Consider the following 22,618-nt stretch of genomic DNA (forward strand, 5'->3'; position numbering starts at 1 on the left):
GATAGACACGTAAAAATTGAGAGAAAGAGAAAAAGAGCATCGTAAGGCAAAGAATCTGACATTTTAAAGAGGAGAAAGGAGTTCCTAGATAAAATAAGAGAAGCGTGAGAGTATGTGATTGATTCATCTTGCAATCAGTCACTATATGGGAAGTTAACCTTACTTTATTACATATGTACATAGTTGTTAATTTAATTCTACATGCTTTAAACCACGGATGAAACCACAGATGAATGTCTGTGTTGATTGGATGGCTCTTGAAATTTTCTTTTTGGGTAGGCTTGAGAACCATGAAAAATGATAATTTTTAGACCAATAAACATTGGTTTATTATTCTTTTGGTATACACATGGAAATCTTTTAATGAAGGTTCTGCCTTGATTTCAATAAGAGTGAGAGAGCTCTAAAAGTATTTGAAATTGAGACTAGTAAGATTATTAAGGTTCCTTTCATCAATATTAGGGAAATATTAAAGGTTAAGGTTTCCATTTAATTAATTAAAATCATATTACGAATTAAAGTTTCTTCTAATTATAATTAAGAATTGATTAGAGTTAGGGTTCTATTATTAAAAGTCAATTTGATAATAAACTAGGGTTCTTTCACCTAAGGTATTAGGGCTAGAGTGTTTTAATGGATTGACTTTAGTGTTTGATGGAAAAGATATGTTTTTGTGGGTGCACGAGAGTGAAGCCGACGAGTTCTAACCTTAGCATGCCATTCCATTCCTCACTTTTCCATCCCTTTAAGTGCCTCCAACTATCATAGTCCACCTTTAATTCTTATTTTCATTTATTTACTTGCACATATTCTTGTATTCATTAGTCTAGACGAGTTACTAATCGTACAATTATCTAGTATTGCCGGAGTCCCTTAGGAAATAATACTTGTTGTTACCATGTTTTATTACTTGAATGATTTTGTGCACTTACTAATGAGTTAACGCTCTACATGGGTCAAACGAGATGTCCCCGACCCTTGGAACGGACTCAGGAGGCTCCGGTGCCCTGTTTGTGACGGTGGTAGCAAGTGGGTCTCGTTGGAACTAGGCGGTGGACTACATGCGTCGGCGACGGTGGTGGTGAGTGGGGGCTTCTTTTCCAGAGCGACTTCTGGTGTTGTGTTCGCCAGAGTTGGACGCACCTTTCTATCCTATCAACAACCCCAGTCGGCTACGGCGGCAGCCGCAATGGTTAGACAGTGGTGGAGGCGACTACTGTTGCAGCGGAAACGAAGCCCCCAAGATTGGGAGCTCCAACACCAAGTTGAAAATAAGAATGGTGGAAAATAGGAAAACAAAAATAATCTAGAAAATTACATATCTATTTTCTCTAATTAGGAAATTTCTATAAATATCTTATTTAATTAAGAAGATATTTCCTTTAATTACAACACTTTCATAAACTTATCAAACTTACAAAGATTTTGTCACATATCCTTTCATGGAAGCTAATGTTGCTAGTGATCATTAGATAATTAATCATGAGATTAACCTCAATCTGCTAGAAAGCAGGAGAACCTGAGCATGGATTTTTTTCATGCTACCTTTGGAAGAGAAATAGAAGTACACTATGGTTCCAGGTACATGGTATAGTTTGAAGTAAGGCATGTTGCACACATGCAAACACTTCTTAAGTTGGAGCACAACCAAAAAATGATTCACAAATTGCCCACCCCATTTAACAAATTGGAATTGAGAAAATAAGAACATGAACGAATGTTTAGAATATAAATCTTCCAAATATGAACTTTAATCCAAGATGAAAGAGATGGTTGATCAAAGTTTGGAGGTTATGAAGGTATGGGACTAGTTTTCACTTGTTTTAAGTGAATTGAATGTTGCATAAAGGGAGCTTCTTAACAAAAACAACAGTTGTAGCTACCAGAGATCTAGTTGGATGCTTTGACTAAAGCAAAAACAATGAAGCCGCCATGGAGGCTGAAAAGGAACATAAAGAAGAATTTCTACACCAAAGTGATGAGCTCAAAGAAGTTATTCACAAGTCAAAACTAGCTTCCATTAATTCTGAGAAAGAGAAGTTTGCTTTATTGTCTCTAAAGGACGAACAAAATCTATTTCACTACCAAAACTAATGCTCAAGTACAAAAATGACTAGAAGATTTGAGAAAACATGCAAAATTTTACAGGAATTACATAACCAACCAACAAGTATGTCTACACTGATTGATTCTTATAGGTATAAAGGGAAGGTTTACAGCAGAAGAAAAATTGTACGAGTTACTTTTTGTATGAACAAACAGTTTTAACTGTCTGTAAAGTAGTAATGTGTCTGTAGTAAGTTACATCTAACTTTTATAAACTCAGAATGAACAGTTTTAGCAGTTTCTATTTTTATTTTGTAACTTGTGAAAGTTAGGGAGGGAGAGTATGGTTCTCTCTAATAACTAGAAACTTGTATGTTGTTTGGGGTCCTTTCTTTAGAGGAAGTTCAGTGAATGTTATATAATATTTTACAGTTTAGCCAAGTTGATTCATATAAGTCTGGAATACCTATCATTGGTATTCAGAGCCACTTTCCTGGTGCTGTGGTGGTTGTGAGGCATGGTCAATACGAGAATAGAGGCAAGATTGAATGGCTTGGAGCGCCTAATACAAGAACAGGAACATGAAAATCAGATAAGGTTCCACAGGTTGGAGGAAATTATTACAGGGCTATCAGGGTTGGTGGAACATTTCACATCCTCTGATAAATAAACAACGGATAGTGCTTCTGTTGCGAAGGACGATAGTAATGAAACGGGGAATGAAAGTGGACATTCAGGAGTGATTGGGGAGAAATGGCAGAGGCTAGACATTCCTGTTTTTGCAAGAGAAGATGCTTATGGCTGGACTAACCGCTTGGAGAGATATTTTCGGTTGAAAGAAGTCAATGAGGAAAAGAAGATGAGGGTTGTTATAGTGGCTTTGGAAGGAAAAGCCCTGAATTGGTTTCAGTGGTGGGAGACTTGCTATCCGAATCCCACATGGGAGGCTTTCAAAGAGGCGGTTGTTCAACGATTCCAACCAACAATGCTTCAAAATCCTTTTGAAGTCTTGGTTGGACTTAGGCAGATTGGGCGGGTGGGAGAGTATATTGAACAATTTGAGCAATATGCGGGATTCCTGGAAGGCATGAGGCAGAATTATTTGATTGGCATTTTTCGGAATAGATTGAAGGATGACATAAGGTCAGAGGTTAAGTTGTATGAGCCCAAGAGCCTTGCTGAATTAATGATGAAGGCTCTAATGGTGGAGGGCAAAATTCAGATCATTTCAAAGGGATGATCTTTGATGGTGCAAAGATCTAATACTTCTTTCAGACCCCTGCCACAGACTAGGATTCATTCTTCGGAGGGAGGAAGTGCAGCAGCGTTTTCCAATTCTTCCAGGGAAGGAGGTGAAGGCAATGACTATGTGAGTACTGTTAGTAGTTCTGCATCTGGACTGCAAGACAAGAGAGCACCCTTCAAGAAGTTATCTCCTGAAGAGCTGCAAGATAGGATAAAAAAAGGCTTGTGTTTCAGGTGTGATGAGAAATTTGGTCCAAATCATACCTGTAAGAACAAACAACTTCATATGCTGCTGCTTTCTGATGAGGATATAAAAGATTTGGAAGGTGGCAAGGACCTTATACCCTTGCCAGCGGAAGAAGGGGAGGACACTACACAAATTTTGCAATAATCTCAATGTGTAATGGCTGGCCTCACTACAAAAAAATCATGGAAATTGTGGGGAACGATTGGCAATGAAAAAGTGGTGATCTTGATTGATTGTGGCGCATCTCACAACTTCATTTCACATGAATTGCTTACCAAATGTGGGCTGCAACAGCAACCAACCCTGCTATATATGGTGGAAGTAGGGGATGGGCACAAGGTGCGTTGCCAAGGGAAGTGCCAGGGGTTGATTCTAGAGGTTCAGGGGTTGCAAATCCAGCAATATTTCTTTGTTTTCTCATTGGGAGGTGCTGATATTGTGCTGGGGTTGGAATGGTTGGCATCCCTTGGGGAAGTTCAGGCTGATTTTGACAACTTACGTTTGTCTATTGGGAACAGGCTGCGGGAAGATGTTTTAAGGGGAGATCCTTCATTATCTAGATCAGAATCCTCTTTAAAGTCTTTGTGGCAGGATTTTAAGCAGCAAGGGACATGTTTTGCTATCAAGTGGGAAGAAATTAAGAACTTTGGGACTGTTCCAGTACCACCACAAGTTCTCTCAATTTTGGCAGCCAATGAAGACATTTTCCAGGAGATAGAGGGATTACCCCCTAGCAGAGAACATGATCATTCTATCCACTTACAAGAGGGTGCTGCTATTCCTTCTTTGCGGCCCTACAAGTACTCTCATCAACAAAACAGTGAGATTAAGAGGTTGGTTCAGGAGATGTTACAAGCAGGAGTTATTAGTCCTAGCATAAGTCCTTATTATAGCCCCATTATTTTGGTCAAAAAGAAAGATGGTGGATCGAGATTTTGCGTTGATTATAGGGCTCTAAACAAGGTCACCATTCCCAACAAGTTTCCCATTCCGGTGATAGAGGAGTTGTTGGATGAATTGGCAGGTGCAACCATGTTTTCTAAGCTGGATTTAAAATCTGGTTACCACCAGATTTTGATGCGTAAAGAGGATATTGAAAAAACTACTTTCCGCACCCATGAAGGCCATTATGAATTTCTAGTCATGCATTTTGGACTAACCAATGCACCAACAACCTTTCAAGCTTTGATGAATCGGATACTCCAACCTTTTCTAAGGAAATTTGTCCTTGTCTTCTTTGATGATATTCTAATCTACAGTCCAAACTTACCTACTCATGTGACCCACCTAACAGAGGTTTTTAAGGTACTGCATCAGCACAAATTGAAGCTCAACAAGAAGAAGTGTGTTTTTGGCCAACTACAATTGGAATATCTGGGCCATATTATTTCCCAACAAGGGGTGGCAGTAGACCCGCAGAAAGTTGAGGCCATGGAGAAATGCCCAGTTCCGCGAAATCCTAAGGCTTTAAGGGGATTTTTGGGGCTCACAGGTTATTACAGACGTTTTGTCCAAGGATATAGTAAGATTGCCAAACCTCTAACTCAACTATTATCTAAAGAGGGATTCCATTGGATAGTAGAGGCACAACGGGCCTTTGAGGAATTGAAGAAGGTTGTTTCCCAGTTACCAGTTTTGGCAATCCCTGAATTTTCTAAATCATTTACTTTGGAAACAGATGCTTCTAGCAAAGGTTTGGGGACTGTTCTGTTACAAGAAGGGAGGCCATTAGCTTTTTGGAGTCAAGCTTTATCGAAAAGGGGCCAACAAAAGTCTGTCTATGAACGGGAATTAATGGCCATAGTCCAGGCCGTTAAAAATTGGAAACATTACCTCATGGGCAACCATTTCATCATACTCACAAACCAGAAAAGCCTAAAGTTTCTCACAGACCAAAGGTTGTTGACCGAGGAGCAGTTTAAGTGGGCTTCCAAGCTTCTCGGGTTAGACTTTGAGATAAGGTTTAGACCTGGAAAAGATAATCAAGTGGCTGATGCTTTGTCTCGCAGGGACTGTTTTAAGGCCATTTCTATTCTCCAGCCAGAGCAATGGAGCACTTGGGAAGAAGAATCACAACAGGATGCTGATTTGGTAGCCCTAATTCAGGATTTACTGCTGGACCCTTCATCTCATGAGGGTTATGAGTTACAGAAGGGTAGATTGTTCTGCAAAGGTAAATTGGTGTTACCAAAAAATTCTTCCAGTTTGTCTGCTATAATTAAAGAGCTGCATGAATCTCCTACAAACGACCATAGTGGTTATTTTCGAACATTTAAAAGGATAGCAGGGGTCCTTTATTGGAAGGGTATGAAAAAAGATATTAAAGAGTGGGTCCAACAGTGTGCAATTTGCCAACAGAACAAAGCTGAAACACTATCTCCAGTAGGCTTATTACAGCCTTTACCCATTCCCACTCAAGTCTAGTCGGACATCTCTATGGATTTCACTCGAGGCCTGCCTAAAGTCCAAGGGAAAGACACCATCCTAGTAGTGGTGGATAGACTCACGAAGTATGCTCACTTTTTGGCCCTTGCTCACCCCTTTACAGCAGCAGAAGTCGCTCAGTTGTTTATTAAAGAAATAGTAAAACTTCATAGGTTTCCCTCTACAATTGTTTCCGATAGAGACAATATTTTCTGAAGCAATTTTTGGAAAGAATTGTTTAAACAGGCTGGTACAAAACTCAGGTTCAGCACTGCATATCATCCCCAATCCGATGGCCAAACAGAAGTGGTTAATCGTTGCCTAGAGACTTATTTACGTTGCATGACTGGTACACATCCTAGGAAGTGGCCGCAGTGGTTATCTTGGGCAGAATTCTGGTTTAATACTAACTACAGTAGTTCTACTAAGATGTCCTCTTTTAAGACAGTTTTAACTGTGTGTAAGGTAGTTATGTGTCTGTAATAAGTTACATCTGACTTCTATAAAGTCAGAATGGATAATTTTAGCAGTTTCTATTTTTATTTTGTAACTTGTGAAAGTTAAGGAGTGAGAGTCTGGTTCTCTCTAATAACCAGAAACTTCTATATTGTTTGGGATCTTTCTTTAGAGGAAGTTCTGTGAATGTTATATAATATTTTACGTTTAGTCAAATTAATTCATAAGTATGGAATACCTGTCAGATTCTCTGCCCCTGAAACCTATGCAATCTAATGAAAAACTCTTCATCTAAGGATTATGCTCCCAGTGCCATAAACACAAGTTGCTTCCCTGACTCACTCAGAAGCCAAAACTCCAAAAAGCACCCTGCTAGAGTCCCTATAAAGGTTGACCATTCCTTGTTCTTCACTGTGAGCCCTGGGCCAACCCTTGTCCCACTTGTGTCAATGCTATTAGATTCAGGGCTGATAATCCAGATGAAGTGGTCAATTCTTTTTACTGTTTTAGTTCGGTGTTCTATATTGCTATTGTTCTTCAGAGCATTCAGTCACAGTTTCAGTTTCATAAGCATTACTGCATTCACAGTATTATATATTCTACGCTTCCTTATAATTTTTTGAAAATTTGCACGCGGCACCATCAAGGAACCTAACCAAAGCAAAACCCTTAGTTCCATAGATGAAATAATGTAATACACTAACCTTATTATGCACGTCAAGAGCGATAAACATTCTTATCAACATCAACATGAAAACATTTTACTTTTAATTCTTTAACAATTTCATCATATTACTTATTAATTTTGTCCCAAAGAACTAAATTAGTTTTTAAAAATTGAAACCAATTTCAATTTATTATTTTTACGTTTGCATTTAAAAGTCGCCCAAGCTTAATCTTTTTATAAACTATTTTTTTGGCTAAATTACATTTTTAGTCCCTTTAGTTCCCTTTTTGAGATTTCAGTCCCCATATTTTCTTTCTTATACTTTAATTCTTGAATTTTAGAAAATCTATAATTTTACTCTAATATTCGATTTCGTTATCTTTATTTTGGCACCAGTAATTTTTCTTCGTTTTTCATTCTTCTAAATTTTGAAATTATTATTTTAATTTTATAAAATTAATGGATTTTCACATTAGTTTCTATAAATCGTATCTTTTAGTTTTCAATCTTCAAAAGTTTGAAATTCTTTTTTATCAACAATAATTTTAAATTAGATAAATAAACATTTTTAGAAATCTTAAAAATATATTAGAGCATTACATGAATATTAGTAAGTGTCACTTAGATTATTTGGTTTTCATTATTTGGGTTCTATTACCTGGCTGATATGTTTTCACTGAACAACCAACGAAACCGAAGATATAGATTTTTGTTTGCGCAGGTTCTTGTCTTCCCTGTTATCTCTGTTACAACAGAAAAAAACAAGTCTTTCTGTATCTTTAGTTTTGTTCCAGCAATAATGGATTTGATGTTCCCTCTGAAACCGCACAGTGTTATTCTCAAAGCACCACTCTTTTCTTCTCTGTCGTTCCCTCTTCCTCTCAGGTTCCGTGCTGTCACCGCTTTCAAGCATGTAAATATTCAATGCGAGCTTGAAGGCCGACCCAATGGTGCTCTCTCCGGTGGTGATTTCGACACTCGCTTCATTGATAGGGTATGCCCCATTTTGCTGTTGTTGTTACGAACACTTTTGCTTTTATGGGCTCTGGTTATATTTCATTCACGAAGGCTTCACTTTCCTTTTGAAGTGAGTGTTGCGTTTGTGCTCTTGTTGGTACTTTCACTTGTGGATGAAAATATCACTTTTTTTGGACTTTTTCTTTGTGGTTTTTATTGTATGTTTATACATAGCCTGAAAGAGATTTTTATTTGTTTCTTTATTGTACTATTTCTACTTCCATTACTTAGTGCTTGGTTCAGTGGCTGTTGTATATGTGTTTGATGTTATGCTGTGGGTGTGTTGCTTTACCTTGAGATAGAGAAATTGGACTAACAAAGTTCTAGGTTTTGAAGGACATTTCATAAGACATTGCCTTAGGGCTTACTTGAATTTGGTGGGGGGGTTTGATTACTTTGTATGTATAGTTTCTGAAAATCTCTAGCTATGTAGGTGGGATCGGGGACAACAATTACTAAAATGTGTTGAGACAAGTTTTGTTTGCATTTTGTGACATTCTCTATTGAGCTATATTGAGTATAGTTAGTCTGCTAAAATATAATTTTGTTTTCTATTTTTGTACAACAGTGACTCTAAGTTAGGTTTGTAGAGCTTATATACTTGATTGTACTCAGTACACTTGGGGTTAAAATTTCATTTTACACGAAATCTAAATCTCTTCATTCTCTCTTTAAACTGTAATGACACGAAATTCAAAGGCAGCTATGAAAGATGAATTTGTATGATGTTGTTCATGTGTTCATTTTCCTCTAAAAGAAGGGGAGGAGTATGCATCTGGAAATTCTGATATCCTTGCATAGAAAATATTTTGACTTGTGAAATGTGTCTTGTGATTTTATCATTTTCTTAATATGATTCTTAAATCAGCCACAGATACCATGGTCTCAGTTGGTCTTCACCATGGGGCTCTGTTTTACACCATCCTCTTTCTTTTTCCTCATTTAGTCATGTACCCTGCTTTCACTTCCATTCATTCCTTCTTGGCCTCCTTTGTGCCTCCCCTTTCTATAGATGACATGCAGAACTAGGAAGTTGGTGATGATAGTAGTGATGGCTGGTCTTGTTTCTTGTGGGTATGGTTAGGCTTAAGAAATAAAAGCTAAGAAGAGAACTAATCAAAATGTCCGAAACCTCATAAAAACATCAATTTTGTCTCCTAAGCTACATTATTGCCATGTCAAGTGTTGGCAGGCAACCTATAATCATTGACCAATGTCATCTCATCAAGCTGTTAGTGGGGTTTATTGAATAGTGCTAGAAGGAATTCAGTGAATTCATGCCTATCAAGAATTGTTGTTTAATAGAAGAGATATGGTACTCCAAAACAATGATGTATTAGAGTTATTCTATCTGGGGTATGATGTTTTTGTGATATTTTATTGTTTCTAGATATGTTTGACATCATATTCAATCCACCTTTTAGATAGATATAATTTTTTTATTTGGTCGGCAAAAGTATGTGTAGATATATAATAGAGGGATAGATATAATGGTAGAGAAAATTTCACCATATCATCTTTTGTGCACTTTCCCTGATCTCAATACTCATGGAAGTATAATGTTTCCTTTACTGGTCCATTAGATTCATTTAGCATGTCAGTTTTAGTATATATGGTAGCAAATTTGTTACAAACTGATGACTTTGTTAAGAAATTTTAAACTTAACTCAACCTTACAAAACCGACTTGTAAGGTGGGGTTTACACCTATTTATATACTAGAAATTGGTCTTATGTTTAATAGATGCGAGACTTTCAATGCAACCCTCTCATGTTGAGACATATTCATCTTGACTACGGGACTTGACATTAATGGATGGTCTAATAACGGTCCGATAGCGGGTGGAATGATAAACTCAATAGACAACAAACTTTATTTGGATAGGCTCTGACCCATGGCTCTAATATCATGTTAAGAAGTGGACTTTAAGTTTAACTCAACCTTACAAAACTGGTTTGTAAGGTCAGGTCCACAACCACTTATATACTGTAAAATTGACTTTATTTTTAATCGATGTGGGACTTTCAATAAAATTAAATATGGTTTTAGTCCATGTGAAATAATTGACTTTTGGTTTTGCTCCCTGTAAAAATTCTTTGTTTTTAGCTCCTCTAAAACTGAAAACAATTACTTTTGATCCCTAGTATTATGACACTAATTAACTACTTATGTATTGAACAAAAGGTTAAGTCACCATTCCAAGTGATGCATACTACTATGGGATGTAATATTAGCATGCAACAGGTAAAAGAATATCTTAAGATTCTTAAAATAAATGATATTTATCTATCTTAAAATGAATGTTAGGCATTAAAAATGGTGATTTGGAATATTTGAGGGATGAAATTCACTGAGAAATACGGTATAAGGACTAAAAACTAAAACTCACATTTTATAAGGACTAAAATGAGTGCTTTCAAATTTTATACGGATGCAAAATAAAGAAACAAATTTTTTAGTGAACCAAAATCAAGATATACTAATTGTACTGGGAATAAAAACATATTTAAGCCAAAATTGATTTTAGGTTACTATTTTGATGAAATAATATTGTCAGCCACATTCATAAAATTAGTAGTTTATTCTTCTAATGGGGTTTCTCCTTAGTTATAAATTGTTGGTGAGATGTTTCTAATTTTAAGTGTATTCAATCTCACAATACATTTCCATTCTAGCAAAAAGCACTGGAAGCAGCAATGAATGATATAAACAGCTCCTTTGGAAAGGGAAGTGTTACAAGACTGGGCAGTGCTGGTGGAGCTTTGGTGTATGCATTTTCTCCACATATATGTTTTCTACCTCACCTAAATTGTTGAGAAACATCAGTTTATATACCCTGTCATTATTTTCTGTGAATCAAACGGCATGACAGATTTTGTATTTCATCTTGAATGTTTGCAGTGAAACTTTTCCCAGTGGTTGTTTGACCTTGGACTGTGCTTTAGGTGGTGGTCTTCCTAAAGGAAGAATTGTAGAGGTATTGCCTCTACATATCTCGTTGTTGTTCATTTCTTTTTTTTATCATATACCCTATTAACATTTTTTGATTAGGAAGAATGAGATATATATTTATTGTCAGGGATAGTATTTCATTTAAATTTGGTTGTGTTAGACAGCAAGATACAAATGGGATTTTCACATTGGCTCTCCCATCCACGTATACAGTTGATCATTAGAAGCAAATAATGCATAAAAGAGTATTATAAATGTAAAAACCCAAAAATTCTGTAACAAACCTCTAATAGTGCTTAATTATCATATGGTCCCCATTAATGATTATGTGTGAACTAATTCACATTACAATTCTTAATAACAAAACTGAGTTTTTGTAAAATGAGCTTCATAATAGAAACCCTATTAATAATTTAGCCTTTTATTAAAAAAATATTCATGTGTTATTTTATTAACAAACCCTATTATCAAGAATTGTTGTTCATGACCACACTTTAGGAAATGATGAGATGGCTGCCAAATCCCTTAAATGTCTTTCCTCCCTTTCCTTGACATGCTCTTTCCTGATCTCTTCTGCTCTTATTTCAGCTTCTTGTAGACCCATCCTTTCTTCTCCATATATTTTTGAGTTGACAATGACCATCTCAATAAAATAATACCACTTAATCATTCTCACTCTGATTGCTCTCACTCTTGTCTCCATTGCTCCCATGCTCCCTTCTCAAAGGAGGCCTTGTCCAACCCATCCAAACTCCACCTATAGACTCATCTTCTACTCCATCAAACTTTCCATCTCTAGCTCCTGAAGTAGAACTACCTAATCCAGTAAATAAAGGTATTAGGTCTTCTCATAACTCTAATACTCATTAAGCTTGTCATTTGAGACATAACCCCAATCTACTTTGGATAAAAAGTAACTTTGACTGACGTTGGTCGAGAAAAAAACCTTTACTGACATCAATTGAAAATAATCGCAATTGAAGTCAACGGGAAAAAATGAGTTTGTCATCAGTTGAAAAATACTATTGATATTGACCAAGGAAACCCTATCTAACATTGATTGGGAAATACCACTGACCCACATTGACAATAAAATAACTAAACAATCTCAGGACAAAAAATAACTCTGGTTGACTTTAGCTTAGAAGAAATCTTTGCTGACATCAGTAAAAGAACGATGATGAATTAACAACACCCTGATCTTGGATAAACTGATAATGTCTTGGTTTTAACTGATTTGATGACACCTTGACTGAAGCTAAGTGGATGAGAGAGTACAAACAGAAAGACATGAATTTGAAAATTTGAAAAATTTTGATTTCTTACTTTTTTCTTAAATTTGAAATTCAAAGTACTCATAAGATTTTAGGATTTCAAATTCTTTATTAAACAGCATATTTTATCATGAAATAATTCAAATTGTCTATACAAATGTATTACCTTCTTAAAATTCCCCATTCATATCTGTTTTGTCATGGGTCAAGCTGATATTATCTGCTATATCTTTTCAAGATATTTGGACCAGAAAGTAGTGGGAAAACCACCCTAGCTCTTCATGCTATTGCAGAAGTGCAGGTAACTTATCTGTCTGGATTTTTTCAAATCATTAATTCTTGATCATGAAGAATCACTTAATATAAAAGAAAATTGTGGATCAATATGCTATTTTTTTATGATGTGCAGAAGTTAGGAGGCAATGCGATGCTTGTTGATGCAGAGCATGCTTTTGATCCTGCATATTCTAAAGCATTAGGAGTGGATGTAGAAAATTTAATTGTATGCCAACCTGATCATGGAGAGATGGCTCTTGAGAGTAATATATTTTCCTTTAATGTGATTGTGTTCTAATGGAAAAAATAATCTTTGTGCTGCCCATATTGCAATAGTGGGGTGCTGTTTGGTGTCTATGAATTGATTGAACTTTCCATATTATAGTTGCAGACAGAATGTGTAGATCTGGTGCCATAGATCTCATTTGTGTGGATTCTGTCTCAGCTCTCACTCCACGAGCTGAAATTGAAGTAAACAATTACTTGTTGATTTCATGTACTCCTGGTTATAATTTAAGAAGTGCATTTTTTTAACTACATCTTTTCATATAAATGCACAGGGGGAAATTGGAATGCAACAAATTGGATTACAAGCTCGTCTTATGAGCCAAGCTTTGCGTAAGATGTCTGGAAATGCGTCTAAAGCTGGTTGTACTCTTGTATTTTTGAATCAAATAAGATATAAGGTACTTGTGCTTAATGAATCAAACTTTTCTTTTGGTTGACTTCATACATTTCATTATGACTATTCCAACTGCCTACTCAATCAATGGAGTTCAATGTTTATATTTGATTTTTTAAACCTCTAGTTCTTGTTAATATGATTAATATTTTTATTTACTTCTGTAGATTGGTGTCTATTATGGAAATCCAGAAGTGACCAGTGGAGGAATTGCATTGAAGTTCTTTGCATCACTTCGGCTAGAAGTTCGTTCTATAGGGAAGATAAAGTCTGTAAGCTCAATAACACTGTCATAGCATAATCTTTTATATAATCTTAAACCTTACTGTTTTCCAGAGGAATCTCAACTCCAAACTATCTGCTGTTTTACTGAAATTACCTTTTTGAATGTGATGTCAAAGTTGTTTGATGAGGCATCACTGTGCATTTTCATCATTCTGGTTTGAATTTCTTTTAGGCTAAAGGAGATGAAGAAATTGGCCTTAAAGTTCGTTTAAGAGTTCAAAAGAGCAAGGTAAGCAACAATATTTGTAAAATTTGAAAATTTCTGTTTAAAACATTTCAATTCATTTTTTGCAGTTCTGCATAACATAATCCCTTGAAACTTGACATTTATTATACTTTCCAAAGTTAGGAATTTTGATTCATTCTTTCCTATCATTTATCAGTCTCTCTGTTTCTTGCCCTAATTTATTCTAGATTTATCGTAACAGTGCATAAAAACAGAATAGCAGTGTGACACTCTTGAGTTTGGTGCATTATCTCCCGAGTCTCTTTTGATAGTTGTTTTTGTTTCTCTTGTCCTTATTTCATGTCTTCAAGGAAATTCAACTTGAAGACTCCTCAGCTGTGTTACACTTTTGAGTCTGCCACATTATTTCCTGTGTCTCTTTCAATGGTTGTTCTTGTTCCACTTGCCTTTTTGTGTCTTCTAGGAAATTCTAAATGAGGATTCCTGAGTTATTTGACCTCTTTAAACATACCAGTGATACCAATAATCCATTGTGGTGCCTGAACATGCCGCTGCACCTACCCGTGAGGCCGTGCCAGACACGTCCCCAGTCCCAATTCCTTTACTAGACTCTGCCCTACCACATATTCTTCATGTAATGAGCCATCTTCTCTACATGACAAAAACTAACAGAAATTTTCAGTTTTAGACAAAGCTCCTTGCTAATTTATTGTGACAATGAGAGTAATATTTTTTTTCTTTGCTCCACTATATCAACATACATCCAAATATATAAGAGAGTTAAAAAGGAAACAAAGGATTTTGTTGATAAAGTACTAATTGTCCATAACAAGTAATAAATTAAAATAATGTGCCTACAACTCAAAAATAAGAAAATTAACCTTAGTAGTATCCAAAAATAATTGGCCATTCCTAATTCTAGGAATCAGACACCTTTGAAGGATCCTATTCATGATAATCAATTCCCATGGTTGGAACGGTGGCTAGGGCGTGGTCCCTCACTTAGATGATTCCTTGCAGACGACGCTATAAGCAATGCAATCTTTTGGTTAGTTACATTAGTACATGCAAAGGCCTTCTTTACAACACCTTGAGTAACAGGAAACACAAGGTCCCACCAAGCAACCTTGAAAAGAGTCTTCATGGAGGGCTCCTACCAACCTCTAATATTGTCCGTGCATGAGGTCCTATTTGGCAACCTCATGTGGGTCCAATATTTGAAGATAAGGGAGAGAAAGTATCCCTCATGAGCATAATGATGAGCCTTTGGCTATGCAAGGCATGCTTATGGTGGAGTAGAGAAATACTAGAGGCCATGGGACTCATTTAACGCCAATCATCTGTCTTGAACTCTAGTCATGCATGGTAGTTGTTAAGAAGTGGACCTCAATGCCACAAAACCGGCTTGTAAGGTGAGGTATGCACTCACTTATATATTATAAATTGCCTTTATCTCTACTTGATGTGGGACTTCCAACACACCCCCGTCTTGAACTCTAGTCATGCATGGTAGCTGTTAAGAAGTGGACCTCAATGCCACAAAATCGGCTTGTAAGGTGAGGTATGCGCTCACTTATATATTATAAATTGCCTTTATCTCTACTCGATGTGGGACTTCCAGCACACCCCCTCACGCCGAGGTATATACATCTTGAGTGTTAAACTAGATATTAATGGGTGGTTCGATTGTGGCCCGATAGCGGGTGGAACAATATGTCCACACAAATCTCGCTAGGATAGACTCTAACCTGACTCTGATACCATGTTAAGAAGTGGACTTTAAGCCTAACTCAACCCCACAAAACCGGCTTGTAAGGTGAGGTTTACACCCACCTATATACTATAAATTGACCTTATCTCTAGTCGATGTAGGCCTTCAAACAGTAACAATGTCTTTAGTAAAGGTAATTAAACAGTTATGGGATTGGTTGAGGCGATGAATAAAAAGGATATTAAAAGAACACTTAGGTACATTTAGAACAAAATCTATGGTTAAGGAAGGAAAGGAGTGGGTAGTGTTGATCCCCTACGGTTGGGTTTGGGAACCATTGGCATGATCAAATGTAGAAAAGGAAGAGGAAATAACAATTACCAGAAATGTGGTTAAATGCACCAGAGTCGGCAATTAAGGACCAACGGAAGAAGACTAAGAGATGCTAGCAAAGGAGTTACTAGTGTGTGCAATTCAAACAATAGGGATAGTGTTTTGGTGGTTCTCATACTATTGATAGCAAGCATTTGCTAAATTACATGGCTCAAGCAATTCCTCAACAACTATATATTGTGATGATTAAGTTGCTATCCAAATTGAGTCAAAACAGGTCTTCAGTGAATGTACTAAGCACATAAAGATATTTTGTAGATTTGTAAGAAAGGTTTTGTCAAGGGAAAATACAACTTCCTTTGTTAGATGTAGTGACCAACTGGTTGACATGGTCATACTCATTTAAAGACTCTATCTGCTGTCTATATTTTAACAAGCTGGTTTGTATGCAATGTATGCTTCAACCTAAAGTGGAGTGTTGTAAAATTATTTTGAACGAGGACATTTATTACATGCAAATATGGAAATATAGGTTACTACAAATTATGATTTATTCTCGTTTCCCTATTGTAAGATTTTAAATAATAGCATATGTATGGTATACTGATAGGATACTAGGTGATAGGATAGAAAGCAGGGAAGTCGAATGGTAGGAGACAGGATAGTCAAACGATAGGAGGCAAAAGGGAAGCAAGCCGAACGGTGGAAGGCGGTGAAGAGCTGGAGCCGAACGGTAGGAGGCAGGGGGAAGCAAGCGGAAGCGTGGAAAGCGGTCAAGAGTTGGAGCCGAACAATATAAGGCAGGGGGAAGCAAAGCCGATTGGTTGAAGAAGTTACAGGATAGGCAGGAAATATTTAGTATATTTAGAGCGATATTCAGGGAAATATATTCTAGGGAAAGATTTTATTCTAGGGAAATATTTTATTTAGAACAATATTCATATTTTATTCTAGGGAAAGATTTTATTCTAGGGAAATATTTTATTCAAGGGAAATATTTTATTTAGAACAATAATCATATTTTATTCTAGGGAAATATTTTACTTAGAACAATATTCTAGGGAAAGATTTAGCACAAGATGGGTGGGAAATAATTAGTATAAATAAAGCTAGAGGCTATTGTTAGGGTTATGCTTTTGATTATTGAGTTTTGTTGACAAGCGGCTAGGCATCCTGTGAGGGAGGTTATGCTCCCAAGTAATTGAAGGAGGTTATGCTCCCAATTATTGTTTACTTTTGTTTATTCAGATATTACCATCAATTAAAAAGATTCATTTGTCTTTTCTACATATCGTGATCAGTTATAAAAAGCACTGTTATCGGATCACTGTTAATTACGTCTCCTACTCGGATAGGTAACATATACAATCACTGTTATAAAAAGCACTAACCCTTAATTTCAAATTAGGTGATATAAAATAAAATATGGAATCAATCCCTGAGTTCATTTGAGGTGCTCTAAATTACTCTAAAGATAAAACCAAGATATTTGGAGATATATTTTTTATATTTTAGCAAATATTATACTTGTATTTTCATTGATTTTAAACTATGTTCCGGAGGTCATTAACTCAATACGTTGTTGTAGGTGTCAAGGCCTTACAAAATAGCTGAATTTGAAATTATATTTGGAGAGGGTATCAGTAAGCTGGTGAGTTTTGCAGCATACAAGCATTTAGACCTGTTAGTTTATATCATTATTTTAACTCTTCCTTCTGAATGCAGGGCTGCATTTTAGATTGTGCAGAAATGACGGATATTGTCTCAAAGAAGGGCTCTTGGTACAGCTATGGAGACCATCGGTACTGTGTCTACTTTCTGAGTCTTAATACTTATTTTTTATTTATTTAGAGATCTCTTTCATTGGTCTCTATAATGTAAAATTTATTAGCAAGCTAATCAGTTTGTGAAACAAAAGTTGGTTTTTCTCCAATGCCTTCTTTCTCTCCCTTTTCCTTGTATTCCCCATTCTTTCTCCAAATGGTTGGTCGGTTGTTTTTGTATGTAAGTTTCCATAGTTTAATGTTAACCATCCAATTGGTGTCTTGAAACAGGTTGGGACAGGGAAGGGACAAAGCAATACAGTACTTAAAGGAGAACACGTATCTTTTAGAAGAAATTGAAAAGGTTGCATTATCTGAGCCTGTTATATGCTGCTATTGACTTCAAAATTAGATCTTACGCTGTATATTCTTTTGTATCTTAAAATGATAAACTGCTTGTGTGATTGCTTCCTGATTATGTTTTTATACTAGTTCCTGAGCCTTATAGGAGTTTCACAATGGGATTCATAAGAATGTCACTTGGATGACGGTGGAGCATACCAATTTCATTGGGGGTGTCCAATGCATACTTTTCTTGGAAATGACAATGTCAATTTTTTATTGACCAACCCCAATGAATAGAAAGTACTTGAGTGGACCTACATCATTTGTCTAGAACTGACTTTGGGTTATTGTTCCATTGAACATGACATGCATTTTTTTTCAATCCGTTACCGTTATTACTTCATTTTTTTGCAGTGGAATGTGCAAACTAATGTTTGGTGCCCCTGAAATTGCAAACCAAACACACACTTAGGCATTGGATCCCATTCGAGTCATTATCAGTTATAACAAATAGATGCTCAAGCCAACGAAGAATGGTGGGAAAAAACAGTGATAAGCCTCACAACAACTCATACCAGATTTGAGTAATGTAGAGCTAAAGCAACCAAATCATGCATGATGAGGCTATTTCAAGACATACAAATAATGTCATCAGTAGTATATACTTTTACAAAATGGTTTTATAGGGATGAGAAAACCATTTTGTATGATGGTATTAGAGCCTATCTTTGATCTATTAGAAGGTCCACTCACCATGTTATACATGTACCAAGTCTAGTACTGCTAGACGTGAGGGGTTTTGGTTAATACTCAAGGTGTGCATCAACAAGAGATAGTGTCTGTTAGGTTTCCAAGTAAGAGACCTAACTATTCTCGCAACACCCACTCACGCGAACGCAAATAAACAAGAGAAAATCAAAGGAAATGTGTATAATCTCTGTAATGGTATGTATTCACTGTGACTGTAAAATGAAAACAATACAACTCGGGAGCCTCATCCCCCTCAACAAGGTCCAGGACCTGTTTACAAAACGTAAGAAAATAATCGTTCATGTATCTGAGATAACCCAGGTATATTTATATTCTCTCTCTCCCCATAACAGCCTAACAAACTTTTCCGCTCTTTTTATTCATCATCCACCGTTCAGTATTAGCAACCTTATATCGTTCGGCCATGCGCTCCCTCCTCCTTAGCAGCCACCGTTCGGTATTAGTGTATATATCGTTCGGCTCCTTCATTCCTCCTCCTCTACTGTTTGGATCCCCGCTCCCTTCCTTCTATTCCCCTACCGTTCGGACCATCCTTCTCTTACCGTTCGGTATTTTTCTTCCTCCTTTTATATACTTTCCAACTCCTAACAGTGTCAAAATACGATATAAGAGAGGGAAATTCTCACCTTACAAGATAATTTTGTTAGATTGAGTTATACCCAAATCCACTTTGTAATATGGTATCAAGGTCTATCCTAGCAATATTTATTGAACTTATCATGTCCCTGCTATTAAGGTGTTATTGGACCCCTCGCAATTTCAAGTATCTATTCCTCTCTCTAGATGTCCATGTAAGAAGGAATTCATAATGTCTGATTGGTGAAACGATCAATGGCAGCTGACAAGCATTGTTAGAAAGAGATGCACAAAAGTAATCTTGGCAGAGGTGTCTCGATAGTTGAATCCAAAGATTTGAGTATCGTCTTTGACCACCAAGTGAGCTTTGTAGTAATAAATATTGTCACATGTTTCAGCCTTCATGGTATACACTCCGGCAACTAACACTAGTCTTTTGTGGGAGGTAAGTAGACCTATTCCAAAGGGCCATTGACTTTTTGAGAAGCCATTTCATTTCATCTAACATTGCTTGATTGCAACACGGACTAGTCATGAATTCAATTGTAGACATAGAATCCAAAAAGAAATAGAAAGAAGATACTCAATCACGATGAAGAGCACTAACATATAAAGGGTTAGGGCTGCAAGTGTACCAAATACCTTTGTCTAGGAAAATGAGAAACTCATCTACAGGAAACTCATCTTGAGGAAGAAATGATGTTGGAAGATCAGTAGGTCAGCCGGTCGAACCACCAGATATCTTCTTATTGATCAATGTTGTAGAAGTTTTCTCATATAACTTCTTTAAATTATTGTTATTAATTTGTATATAAGATAAATTTACCTTTTGGAGAAACTAATTTTATTATATATTATTCTTTTCTCCTACAAGTGCTTATGGAGAAGTTACTACAAACATATGTTTAACTTTCAACAGTACAACTAATACACTTGTCTTACTGTCAGAGATTCCATATCGATTAAATATATGATTAAATTTTAGTATATAAGTAAATGTAAATCTTATAAGTTTATGGTTTTTGTAAAGTTGGATTACACTTAAAATCCACTTTATAAGTTCTGCTATTGGTTAAAATTTATTGGGATAGAGTGATTTCATTAAGTGTAAAATGAGATTCACAAAAGAATTGTAATTTTCGATAAATTTCAGGTAATAGTAGACACTGGTGTTAATATTTCTTTTATTGGGGGTAGTAAATCCTGACCCTAAATATGTGGGTGGTCTCAAATTAGTTTTCCTTCCACTTTGTGGTTTCTTTTGGAGGATACTGTATCCTCTCATGTTCTCTCTTCCTACTTACTAATGTATCTATAAAGTTAATGTGTCCTAGTTTTCATTTCATATATTACTAATACTTGGTTTTTGACCAAATTTATCTTAAATTTCAGTTATAAATAACCAGATTACTGTAATGGCAGTTAGTAAATTTTTAGTTTTTCCCAAAAAGGAGATAATGTTTGTTTCTCATGTTTTGTGTATCTTAAGAAATAACTATCTTAGGAAACTATATTTCCAAATTTTATTTTACTGTTACACACAATTGTAGGATTCATGAAGATAAGAAATTGTTTATTTGCAGGTAGTTAGGTCTTCATTGGTTGATGGAAGTAACCAAGCAAGCCTTGCACACATGAAGAACAGTCCAGTGGTGCATCAAGATGATGATATATTTGAGGAAAGTCAGTGATAATCACTTATTTGGGTGGTTGGTTCCAGAAACTGGGAAATTTTTTCTTCACACCATATGTAAGTGAAGTTGTTTTGGCTTTGATGATTACACCAATTTTTGGCTCATCCATCTTGATCCATTGGTAAGTGTTAAAGAAACTGATGGAATGAGACATGAACAAAAGGATAACAGTGAAACATTGAGGATTTTGAAGGACTGATTTTCAACCCAGAATGTTCTTTGAATCCCAAGTAATGCAATCTAGATTTCTATTTTTGGTTGAGTTATAGCTGAAAAACCTTTGATTCAATTACAAGTAAAATTAGATTTTATTCTGATAAATAATGTTGAATAATTTCATTTGATATACTTGATTTCATAAAATAAAGTATATTTTATAAATTATCCTTAATGAAGATGGTGTTTATAAGTAGTTTATGAAATAACAGAATTAGACAGTACTAAGAAAATTGGAATTTATTATATTATGACTTCCCTATGCATTATGGCATTATGGCATATGATTTTGGAGGAAAAGCTCAAATTATTTATATGCTCCAAATATTTTGGATTGTAAAATCCCAAATCTTATTTTGGATTTTGTGATATGGAACTTAGAAATGTTCTTCTGGATTATATAATTTAGAAGTGTATCATGAATTATAAATGTAGTATTGATAATTTGATATTTTAATTACATGGATTAAAAGATAATTTGATATTATAATTATTATTAATGAAAATATATATATATATATATATATATATATATATATATATATATATGAATGCATATTTCATTTTATAAATTGGTTTTATTAAGTTGAGTTAGACTTAAAATTAATTTTTTAACAATTTTTATTAATATTTTATTATATAATTTAATTTGAATTGTAATTTAAATTAAATGTGTTCAAGTTTCACTTTTAAATAATCATAATTATAATTTTAGAAATTAAAAATAAAATATGTCCACTATTAACTAAATTTACATAAAAATCCACTAATATTTCTACGCAAAAATCATTCTTACGTGGAACTAACTAAGCAAGCAAGTTATATACTTAAAGCAATGAATATTATGTGTTACATCATCAAGATGACATAATATTTGAGAAAGGTCAATGATTGCGCTTCTGATGGCTTCCACAATATATATTGCAAATTCTTCATTCACAGCTCATTCAACTTAAACTATTATGAGAATTAAAAAAAAAGCTTAATAGGGTTTTGTTGTTGAAGGTTTATTTAATATTTTTTTATTTTTTCTTCAATTTAGTCTTTATTTTATTTATAAACAGTTAATGAGATTCATTATGTTAAATTGGTGTTTACACCAATTAAAAGATTATCATGTGTTAATAATTTTAGAATTCTTCAACTTTTCACTTTTTTTTTTCTTCTATTTACAGTACCTCCACGATCGTCTTTTATGAAGTAGAAATGGAGAGAAGAAAATATTAGAAATGCCCAAATTTACTAACACGTGATAATCTCCCATTAGTATCAGCACCAATTTAACAAAAAAAATCACATTAAATTTTAAATAAAATAAAAATTAAATTAAGAAAAAAAATTGAAAATCACATTAAACCAAGTCATAAGAAAAAAAAACTATTAAACCTTAAAAAAGTCTATTTGCATAATCATTCACTATTTCTTATTCAAGCCATCAATTATTTTAGGTA

At 35.1% G+C, this 22,618-nt stretch overlaps 1 protein-coding gene across 2 annotated transcripts; it reads left to right on the plus strand.

The window, feature by feature from the left end:
• Positions 1–7,746: 7,746 nt before the first annotated feature.
• Positions 7,747–21,213, plus strand: RECA1 (recA DNA recombination family protein). Of its 2 annotated transcripts, XM_047326802.2 has the most exons (13): positions 7,754–8,079; positions 10,778–10,869; positions 11,004–11,079; positions 12,567–12,629; positions 12,738–12,867; positions 12,990–13,075; positions 13,165–13,290; positions 13,454–13,558; positions 13,744–13,800; positions 17,391–17,453; positions 17,528–17,604; positions 17,857–17,929; positions 20,841–21,213. In XM_047326802.2, the coding sequence occupies exons 1-13, from the start codon at positions 7,885–7,887 to the stop codon at positions 20,946–20,948; spliced, it is 1,251 nt and encodes a 416-aa protein (XP_047182758.1). In that variant the 5' UTR covers positions 7,754–7,884; the 3' UTR covers positions 20,949–21,213. The 2 variants fall into 2 exon arrangements, 1 of the variants encoding a protein (XP_047182758.1); XR_015785091.1 differs by lacking the exons at positions 17,857–17,929; positions 20,841–21,213 and having other exon boundaries at positions 7,747–8,079; positions 13,454–13,554.
• The last annotated feature ends 1,405 nt before the right edge of the window (positions 21,214–22,618 follow it).

Source organism: Vigna umbellata, chromosome 3, assembly GCF_029865625.1.
Source record: "Vigna umbellata cultivar VRB3 chromosome 3, Vumbellata_1.0, whole genome shotgun sequence".
In the NCBI taxonomy this organism is placed as follows: Eukaryota; Viridiplantae; Streptophyta; class Magnoliopsida; order Fabales; family Fabaceae; genus Vigna; species Vigna umbellata.

What these genes read in the sequence shown, in the direction of transcription:
- RECA1 (XM_047326802.2), top strand. Translation starts at nt 7,885, where the DNA reads ATGGATTTGATGTTCCCTCTGAAACCGCACAGTGTTATTCTCAAAGCA. An exon ending in CTAAAGGAAGAATTGTAGAG is followed by an intron (nt 11,080 to 12,566) that starts GTATTGCCTCTA and finishes TATCTTTTCAAG; the next exon opens with ATATTTGGACCAGAAAGTAG. An exon ending in TACAGCTATGGAGACCATCG is followed by an intron (nt 17,605 to 17,856) that starts GTACTGTGTCTA and finishes GTCTTGAAACAG; the next exon opens with GTTGGGACAGGGAAGGGACA.